The sequence below is a fragment of the Fragaria vesca genome, linkage group LG5, assembly GCF_000184155.1.
Source record: "Fragaria vesca subsp. vesca linkage group LG5, FraVesHawaii_1.0, whole genome shotgun sequence".
NCBI lineage: Eukaryota > Viridiplantae > Streptophyta > Magnoliopsida > Rosales > Rosaceae > Fragaria > Fragaria vesca.
In genome coordinates, this window is record NC_020495.1 from 12,348,294 (window position 1) to 12,358,624 (window position 10,331).

General features: G+C 39.3%; 3 protein-coding genes across 3 annotated transcripts; 2 read left to right on the top strand and 1 right to left on the bottom strand.

The window, feature by feature from the left end:
* Window positions 1-1,004: 1,004 nt before the first annotated feature.
* Window positions 1,005-4,361, top strand: LOC101309257 (serine/threonine-protein kinase PEPKR2-like). Its single transcript, XM_004299646.1, has 4 exons — window positions 1,005-1,170; window positions 1,577-2,336; window positions 2,839-3,135; window positions 3,649-4,361. The coding sequence occupies exons 2-4, from the start codon at window positions 1,595-1,597 to the stop codon at window positions 4,002-4,004; spliced, it is 1,395 nt and encodes a 464-aa protein (XP_004299694.1). The 5' UTR covers window positions 1,005-1,170; window positions 1,577-1,594; the 3' UTR covers window positions 4,005-4,361.
* A 688-nt stretch (window positions 4,362-5,049) lies between these two features.
* LOC101309547 lies at window positions 5,050-7,252 on the top strand. Its single transcript, XM_004299647.1, has 3 exons — window positions 5,050-5,752; window positions 5,877-6,321; window positions 6,788-7,252. The coding sequence occupies exons 1-3, from the start codon at window positions 5,169-5,171 to the stop codon at window positions 7,175-7,177; spliced, it is 1,419 nt and encodes a 472-aa protein (XP_004299695.1). The 5' UTR covers window positions 5,050-5,168; the 3' UTR covers window positions 7,178-7,252.
* Window positions 7,253-7,283: 31 nt separating this feature from the next.
* Window positions 7,284-10,016, bottom strand: LOC101309837 (bet1-like protein At4g14600-like). The gene is made up of 4 exons (XM_004299648.1): window positions 9,846-10,016; window positions 9,531-9,695; window positions 8,519-8,575; window positions 7,284-7,740 (listed from the first exon to the last, which is right to left on the bottom strand). The coding sequence occupies exons 2-4, from the start codon at window positions 9,642-9,644 to the stop codon at window positions 7,585-7,587; spliced, it is 327 nt and encodes a 108-aa protein (XP_004299696.1). The 5' UTR covers window positions 9,645-9,695; window positions 9,846-10,016; the 3' UTR covers window positions 7,284-7,584.
* Window positions 10,017-10,331: the final 315 nt, after the last annotated feature.

Sequence of the window (10,331 nt, forward strand, 5' to 3'; positions counted from 1 at the left end):
AATTATGTTTTTTTTTTTTGGCAGAAAATTCTTTTCTGGATATTTTTTTGCTCGAAAATAATAAACACTCCATGCTATTTTTTTTTCTCTCCATGTGCACAATGATCTCCGAAACCTTTTGAAATTATTCGTGATCTCAATTAAAGAGAAAATTATTTGTGATCTCATTGAATTAGTATGAACAATCAAACTGTATCTAATAAGTGTCGGATAAATGACATGATTATGAACAAACAAACTTCAGGTTTGTATCTCTTCGTCTCCTTCAAAAATAAGTTTTAAAACTCTTTGTTGCTTTTGAGATAAGACTACTTATTCGATCCAACGATCTCGATGTTTGCAAGTTTATCTTTTCCTATCCCCTTATATGAGACCGTGAGGGTATCTTAAAATATGTATGCCTAATGCTCTAGCTGTGCATTGTAGAACAATATCTTGCCACTTTGACAACTTCGTAAGTTGAGGGCGGGTGTGGGATTGCTAAGCCTGCACATTCAACCATTTACTACTTACACAGTTGAATGCTCGCAAGTAACCCCAACGTCGGCAATAGCAGTTAGGCATTGTCAAGATTCATGACAAAACTGAAGCTCAATTTAGAAAAGTGGTCAAGAAAACATGTGGACAAAGTATACAAGCCTCAAGTTCGTTACTTTGATCATTTAATGGCTTAGCAATTAGCATTAGGCAAATCCGTACGGACGACACAAACCAAATATGTAGGCCAACACGTTCATATGTCTCAAAAAAACGACATATATGATATATCACATATCACATGCGTCTAAAGCTTCACCCTGACACTCTTTTTCCACATTGCCGTCAAACACACGCCAATTCCACCACAACACCTCCTCTACTCCCGCACCCACCCGATCTCCCCTCACACCCCTCTTCGGGTCAGACTCGGATTCCGGGTCGGAACCGGCGTGTATAAAACGGACACGTCGCTCAGTTAAAATGGCAAGCAAGACTAAACCCCCCAAAACCTTTTTTTTCACATCAATCACAATCATATACCAATCTTTACCGGACCAAAAATAATTAACTCCTTCCACCCAAATCTCCGGCGATTTCTAGGGTTTCTGGTTTCGATCGAATCTCGGTTGGCGCCGCCGGACGTCTCTGGTTTCCGATCCTGCGATTCTGAGATGTGAGGGATTTTGTTGGGTGAGTCCAAAGCTTGTTGCTTTTTGTTAAAGTTTGTTGCTTTTTTAAGCTTTTTCTGGTTGTGATTCTGGGTTTTGATTCATCTGATGTAAATTTTGAAGCTTTTGTGTTATGGTAGTGAATTTTGTTTCTGGGTATATTGGGTGTAATGCAGTTTGGTGGATCAGAGTTTTTGTTTGTTGGTTTTTTTCTTTTTCTGGGTTTGAGTTTGAATGTTAGATAGTAGAGATTGTTTGGTGTTGGAATTTTAGTGGGTTTTGCACTGAAACTGTGTTGATTTGTGTTTTTGTTTTTGAGGGAAAAAAAAAAAAGAGAAAAAGAAACATTTTTGGTTATAGGAGAAGAAAACCCAGAAGCGTTGGATTGCAGCTTTGATTTACTGACTGTGTGTGCTTGTGGATAAAAGTAGTGGTAGTTTGAATTGATGAGGAAGAAGAGGAAAGGAGGTGTGGATGACCCATGTCCAGATCCACCGGAGGCTCTGACATCGAAGTCGTGCAATTCGCGGTCGTTGCCGCTAGAGGATTATTCTAGGTTGAAGAAGCGGTGTAAAGAAGATGACGCAGGGAATGAGTCTGTGGGATCGTATAAGAGCAGGCTTGCAGGCATTGCCACGGCTCCGCCGTGTGGGACTTCGTCTTTGGTTACACCAGGAAGAGGTATCAAGAGGAAGATAGGATGTATAGATGTTGCTACTCAAATGGGTAGGAAGAATAAGATTGAGGAAGATTATAGCAAGGGTGCTACAATTGGGCGTGGGAAGTTTGGTTCAGTTTGGTTGTGTCAGTCCCGGGGGAGTGGAGCAGAATTTGCATGCAAGACTCTGAAGAAAGGGGAAGAGACGGTTCATAGGGAGGTGGAGATAATGCAGCATTTGTCCGGACATCCTGGGGTTGTGACATTACAGGCTGTGTATGAGGAGTCAGAAAGTTTTCATCTTGTGATGGAGTTATGCTCAGGTGGGCGATTGATTGATCAGATGCTTCAGGAGGGTCAGTATTCAGAGCAGCGGGCTGCTAACATATTCAAGGAAGTGATGCTAGTTATCAAGTATTGTCATGATATGGGGGTTGTGCACAGAGACATAAAGCCTGAGAATATTCTTCTTACAAAAGCAGGAAAGATAAAGCTTGCAGATTTTGGACTGGCCATGAGAATATCTTACGGTGAACACCATATCCCTTGTTTGTAGCATGTTGTGTTTAGCATCAAAGTATAATTTGTTTTCCATGTCCAACTGTAGACCACTTCAGTTCCAGTGCATTTTATGGCCTTTTTTTATTAAACTATGCATGCTCAGAGAGTCAAAGACTACTGAGCACATGCTTATATGTTACCTGGTTTCATTCTATGATTTCTGTTGATTTCGCATTCCGGTTATTATACTAGTTGCTCGCTTTTCATGTAGGAGTGTTGAAACTATGTTTATAGCGCAGAGCAGTGTACTTATTAGAATTTCATCATATGATTCTGTTATGATAAGTAATTAGTGAAGAGGCAGACTTGATTATTATGTCAAAGTAGTTTCGTTCATGATTGCAATTTGATTGGAACTTATTTTTCTTTTTGCATAGTGTTTTGCATGTGGTTTTATAATTTATTTTTCTTTGTCAGCTGTTTAGATGTGAATTTATTATGTAATGAAACCGTTTCTCATGCTTTCTGCAGGACAAAATTTGACTGGTTTGGCTGGAAGTCCAGCTTATGTTGCACCAGAAGTTTTAGTGGGGAAGTACTCTGAGAAAGTGGATATCTGGAGTGCTGGTGTCCTCCTACATGCACTCTTGGTTGGTGTTCTTCCATTTCAGGGAGACTCCATAGAAGCAGTTTTTGAGTCAGTAAAGACTGTGAAGCTTGATTTACATGCAGGGATATGGGAGTCAATTTCCAAACCTGCGCGAGATCTTCTTGGGAGAATGCTGACTAGGGATGTTTCAGTACGGATAACAGCAGAGGAAGTACTAAGTAAGTTTATCATTTTGTTGAATTTGGGAAGTGCCATCTTTTTCTATAAATTCCCAACTCATTTGTTCTGGGATAAGGGCTAATTTGATATCTGTTTCTTGTTAAATGGAATATAAAATAGCCTATGAAGCACCTTTTTCTTGCTGCTATGGTGCGTGTGCGCTTCAACTAGTATGTTATAAAAATGCTTAATTTTTTTCCGTCTGAAGATTATTACAATGCTTAAACATGCTTTCTTTTTTTTCAAACTACCATGTTTCACATTTACTTATTGCTGATCAGAGTAGTGTAGTACTTTTGGAATTTTGAATGCATGACCTGGTAGCCAGAACCCCCAACCCATGCCTGATTACCAGTGTTTGTATGCTTCTCCTTTTGCATTATTTCTGAGCCGTGTCTCAAGTTTATGCTTTCACTTGTACTAATTGCAAGCTCCTCAAATAACGGTAGTGTTGTATTGCGACCCCTATATAGTTCTAAGCAAATCATTGACATCTTTTTGGTGTTTCACAGGGCATCCATGGATATTGTTTTATACTGAGCGAACATTGAAGGCACTACCCATTAAATCGAGGTCGAAGAATCAATCAGGAGCACCTTGCCACCAACTTGCAATTGCCCCAAGACTAAAGGCAGTTCTGAACAAAACAGGAGATGATTCTCTCAGTGAAACTCTTAGCGGTCCTTCATCTTCTGGTAGTTGCAAGTCAGAAGATCAAGATGATTGTGGTTTAGTGGATGCACTTGCCACTGCCGTTTCACATGTCAGAATTTCTGAGCCAAAAAGGACCCGGCTGTGTAGTCCCACAGGTCCAATTGAGCAGCAGTGTTCATCTAACATGAAAGCTAACCTCTGTAAAGCATTTTGATCCTGCTGACAAACTGACACAATCCGGTATCATTAGCTAAACTGCTTTTAAGCTGGGGGATCAAATAACCTGCCCTGGCAATGATCTTCAGTGGGCAAAGATATCAAGTGACATTTAGCAACGGAAGATGGTATTTTGGGTTTAATATTGGTAATGCTGTGAAATCTCGGTGCTTCTCTTCTGTCTCATTCAAATATGCTTATTTTAATCTAATAATGGCTTTAACCTGACATATTAAGAATCCTTGTACAGATTGTGTAAATAGAATGCCGCAGTCTATTACTTTGTGCTTTCTCGACATTGTATCATAGGTGATATAGTGTGTTTGGTTATTAATAAAGCAAATAATCTTCCATCCTTTTCCATCTTGTAGATCAGTTATCTTCATAGTACTTAGTTCCCTCTTGTAGATCAACTCTCTTCTTAGTACTTGGTTCAGTGAACTGTCCCCCTATACCCTGATTTTGAAGTTCGAGTTTAAATTATCAACGTCTCTTCTTGAAGGATGTTGGGTTTTGGATGATTTTAACAATTCAGTTCCTCTTTTGTTTGGTTTTGAATGATTGCGATTTTAACAATAGTTCCTCTTTTTGCTAGCCGTCTCCAGTTTTGGTTCTCAAGTACCCCCTTCGAGTTTCTGCATTAAGTGAACCATGATTGTAGGACTTTTACTCGGGAAGATGAGGGTCCGATCCGACTCAATAAGATTCCACGTAACCCCTTTTCTTGTGTGTAGTTTGGGATCTCTAATAAGCAACGAATCCCAAAAATGATAAGCAAGTGAAAGACCCCAGCCTAGAACAAGTTGGTATTAGTCTATTCCAAATGCATAGCACCAATGGATTGGAATCAAGTGTTAAATTTTTTGAGAGAATTCAGTCCGTGTTAAAAACAAAAAACTCGGTCCAAGTGTTAAAATTCTATTTGAAGGAGTTCCGGAGATGCAATATAGTCATGATAGGACAAAAACATAATGTCCAAATCTCATCTATTAATATCAACATGTTACATTCAGTCGAAAAAAATACCATGTTGCAACATGCATCAGCCATTGACCCAAGTAGTATAATCACAATTTTATTTGGTTTCTGAAAGGTGTCACTAGATCTCAATCTCGAGGTCGATCAAATCCTCAGTTGACATATACAAACCTCCAGATGAATCATGCTTGACCTTGAAGAAACCATGGAAGTGAAAAGCAGTGCCAACAGACCTAAGAGCTTGAGCCCCTCAATAACTATACTCCTTATCGGTCTCTTTTCACTTTCTCTCATTCTCATCCTCTTTCATGGCTTTTCTTCACTCTCCACCTCTTCTGCTTCATCGGATCTTCATTTCTGGAAAAGTGAACTTGGTGCCAGCAACAACGATGCTCGTGATGATCTTAACTCGAGGCTCCGAGACTCGGTTACTTTCCTTCCTCTCAAAGACTTGAGGTTCACCAAAACTGCAATGGAGGGCAACACTTGGTTTATGAGCTCTTTCAGCGACACATCTGAAGAAAATGAATCCCAATACCTCTATTTCCCTTCACAAGCGTCAAAGGGAAGACTACTGTGCCTCAAGGGTCATGACCACAAAGATGGCACCGAAAACTCGTATGCCTTGGCATGGCCTCAAAGTCTACCAAACTCCACTACATTCTTGAAGGGCCTCACATTTGTGTCGGACACATACTATGATTATGTAAACTTGTGGCATGGACTCACTGCCATGGTCCCTTTTGTGGGATGGTCAATCAAGAACGGGTTATGATCTCTCATCTTAAAAATTCTTCTGATGTTTTCTTGCGGTTCAATTTTCTTGATGTTTGTGTACTTACCTTCGATGTTAATCTTCGTTATTTCTGTTAACGTTGCCATCTTGTTACAGGTGTGTGAAGCCGACGCGATGGGTGCTGTTCCATTGGGGAGAGCTGAGGGAAAATATGGGATTGTGGCTTCAGAACCTAGTGGAAGCAAACTTTGGGAAAGTGATGATTGAACAAATGGGAAAAGGAGAAGGGCCATATTGTTTTGAGAAGGCTGTTGTGACGAGACATAATGTAGGGAAAATGGGGAAGGAGAAGAAGCTTCAAGTGTCTGACTTGTTGAGATGTAAAGCAAGAGTATTTTGTGGCATAAATCCGGCAGGTAGAGGGAAAGAGATTGGTGTCAGAGGGGAGCCAATCATAAGGCTAACTTTGTTAATGAGGAAAGCTTCAAGATCATTCAAGGATCCAACTGCAGTGATTAGTATATTTGCAAGGGAGTGTGCAATGGTGGATGGGTGCTTGTTGGAGGTTGTTCAGTCTGAAGACCTAAGTTTCTGCGATCAGGTTTGCCCTCTTTCTCCATTATATCTCAAGAGGCAGAGGTTTAGTATTAGGCTGAGGACATACTGCCACAATCCCTATATATGTTGTCATTAAGACTCGCTTTATCTCATTTAGAAAAATCACTCAGTACATAACTTGGTACACATTATTTGCTCAAACAAAATGTAAACATATGCTTACACATTTTGTCGAAGCATATAGCCTTTGGCAATAATTTGTCATCACTTTTCTGTTCCATCATCCAAGTAATATCCTCCATAGATAGAACATACAATTCATGAAAAGCTACACGTATAGCAAATAAACACCAACACTTCTTTTCACCGTTTGTTGCATATAAAGGTAAAACTGTTTTCCTTCAGTTTAAATAGATTGAGATACTCTGCATCAATTTGTGAACGAATGCGGCACCTTTCACCTTTGATGTTAAAGTGTTTGTATTTTTGATTCTGGTGTTCTTGAACAGGTTAAGGTCATGACCAACACAGATATTCTTGCATCCCCACATGGAGCTCAGCTAACAAACATGCTCTTCATGGATAGAAACAGTAGCATTATGGAATTCTTTCCTAAAGGGTGGTTAGAGCTTGCCGGGGCCGGCCAGTATGCCCATCACTGGATGGCAGATCAGTCCGGTATGAACCACCGAGGTGCATGGTGGGATCTTAATGCTGAAGAGGAATGCCCTGACCCTAAACAACAGAAAGAATGCTTTAACTTCTACAAAGATGGCCAGGTTGGTCACAACGAAACTTACTTTGCAGGGTGGGCTAGAACTGTTCTCAACCACGTTAGGATAAGCAAGCAGGAAGCCATGCAGAGTTCGCAGCAATTTTCAAATGCTTGCCAATGCTAGCTTTCTAATCTTCATTCATACTTTGGAAGCTAAAGCAACATGAAAATAATGACGTTTCTTCCACCATGCAGAAAGAAAAAGAAAAAAAAAACAGGAGTAAAGGAAAAGCATGAGCAACAATTCATATCTAGCTGACTAGGTTAGAAAAAATCACAATGATATAACATTCTTTCTTATACATATATCTCTCTAATAAGTAATGTCTGAAACAAAAGATTGTAGGACGCAACTGCTACAACCAAAATATTTTCAAAAACCTGAAGCGCTACTGTCAATGTTTCAACTTGTTATACTAACAGAAGCGTGAGATGGCTTTACAATGAGACAAGTAATTCAGCATTCCAGAAAATCTCTTCTTGAACAAAAAGATATTTGGAAGGTGCACTTTTGAGATCATCCTTCATCACCTAAAAAAACTTTAAACAAAAGTACACCAGAAAGAAAAAACCTAGCGCAAAGCACACCACATGGACAACATGGTTTGAACCACTCTGGATGGTGCTCTTGTTCAATCTCCTGACATTGTTCTTCAACCACGCTTGAGCTTTCATCACAGTCATGTCCTGCAAAAAAATATGGGTCACGCAAAGTCACTCTCCACACACAGACAAAGAGAAGCATGCACAAAATGTGAAGGCAAACATACGGAGGCCTTAAGAAAAGCATCAGGAGTACAGTATTGCCTTCAACATGACTCAATAACTAAGTGACCTTCTAGTAATGTAAATATTTGTTTATAATAAAGGGGAGAGAGAGAGAGAGAGAGAGAGAGAGAGTGAGAGAGAGAGAGAGAGAGAGAGAAGAGGAGCAACAGATCATGAAATCGATATATTCTAAAACACAAACCAAAAACCATTTCAAACTGTATAACCTATTCCACTGCCAAAGGGGAGTTTGAGCAAGATGCACGTTTATGACATAAGGTGCTTTTCTGTTTTCTACAATCCTACCTCTCCTAATATTTCCTTCTCAAATGGCAATTATCTTTTCTATTCATCTACAAGATTAAGATTTAACACTTGGATTTTGAGCAAGTCTCTTATATGAAGAACAACTTATTTTAACTACAGAAAAGACCTCTGTACATTCCTGTGAACGCCTGTCTGTCCATATATTCATCAATCATACTAAATATAATTTTAATACTTTTGAGAAACTTTCCTTCGTCTCTTTCTTCTAAACAATGTATAGGTACCAAGGATCCTAGATGATGGTAAAAAGGTTCGCCATCTAGATTTCTAACCTTAAAGTCCAATTGTGGAAAACAGAATTGCAATCCTTCTATCAGTTGTTATTGAAATGAATTATAAAAGCAATAATGTTTACACTTTGAAGGCATACCAGCTGATTGAGCATAGCATTCTGAGATTTGGCTTCGACTTCAATCTCTTGAGCCACCTGCACCAGTAAACAATAAGTAATAAGAAATCAAGATTCAAACTATCTAGAACTTTGTTCTGATCAAGTTGCACAATCAAGGACAGCCCCAGGCACCTAAGTATGGAATGAAAAGTTTCATTGTAGCAAAATGAATTACAAAAGCAGACGGATATATCTAAGAAAATTCAACCAACCATTTTAGAGGCACGTTTCCCAACACCCCAAAACTGGGGAAAAGAAACTATATATAATATATGTAAGTACATCATTTTGGACTCCGTAAGTACAAAGAAACCTTTCATCTTGTCATGTGGAAACTTCGATAATACTTTCCTCTACTAACATACTCTTACTTCTTGAATACTAAGCATGACACCACTCAGTAAAGGAGCAGTATAAACCAATATAATTTACCATATAACAGCTAATTAATGCTCAAATTCATGATGAGGGTGGTCATAACATCTGTAATACGATGTTCATAAGTTCTTATTCATATCCTTCTATGTAGGTCCTCTTCTGGACAGACTGCAATCCGCATACCACTAAATAGAAGCCCAAGCAATGAGTCTTTTAAGAGAAAAACAATTGTTTAACATCTAGCGGTCACATGGTTCTCCTTAACCCAACTGCAAGAACATCTTTATGGACAAGCTCAATATTGAATACTTGTCAGAGTGCAATTCCATAACCAACTTTCAAAAAATTCCGAAGAGAAGTATCGCTCCTATATACCACATTCTATCCTTCAGCAAAGTAATTTCAACCCTATCCTAATCCATCAAGCAATATACTTACGCTTAATGATACCTCAGAAAGCATATTCATTCAATTTAAGAACAATGTCAACATTATAAATGAAACCAAAACACAAACATAGACCAGAAAAACCCAAAACACTTTTGCATTAAAGTAAATAACCCAAATTAAACTACAAAAAAAATAAAAATTAAAGAAGGATCAGGGTGCATACGTTTCTCAATCTTCTGACTTGGGATCGAAGGCCGGTGATCTCCTCATCAACATCAGCGTGAATCGGATCAATCCTCAATTGGATTTCATCTGGGTTAGCCCTTCTGTGCGTCATCTTTCAAATTCAAGCCTTCAACCTCCCAAAGATTCAAAATTTCTTCACTACCTGTAAAACCCAATTCCACAATCACAATGACAATCATTAATTTTCAATCTTTGAGCCATGAAAGCTACAAAACTTGATAGATCGAATCTAAGCCCATCATCCTAAACAAGTTGATAGATCAAGAACCAAACTGTTGCCGATGGTATGTACCTTCGCCGGCGATCAGAGTACTTTACCGCCGGGCGACGATAACGGTGACGATGCTGACGTAAGCGTCGGAGATGGGAGTCGAAGAACCGAGAGGAATGTAGAGGTCGGATTCGTGGGGATTAAGAAACAGAAATAGTTATTTGAAGGTCTGTTTTAAGAAAATCAAATTTCAGTTTGATCCCTCAAGTTGGGTGTATTTTGGATATCCCCCTTTACTTTGTTTGATAGTCTCTACCGCGTTCAAATCCTATTCAGTAACATGCTAACGGAGTCAACACACAGTGACGCAGTGAAATTAAGAGTTTTTACCTGTGATATGAAGCGCAAGCGTTTGGCGCGTCTTGTGTGTGCTATCGTTCATTTTTTACCTACTGAACAAATACAAATACTTGACAAGGCCCTCCTCTAATTTGTACTGCTCCTCCGTAGACCACTCGCTGCCAAACCAGTGTCATGCTTGAGCCCCGGCACGGAATCAAGAAGGAG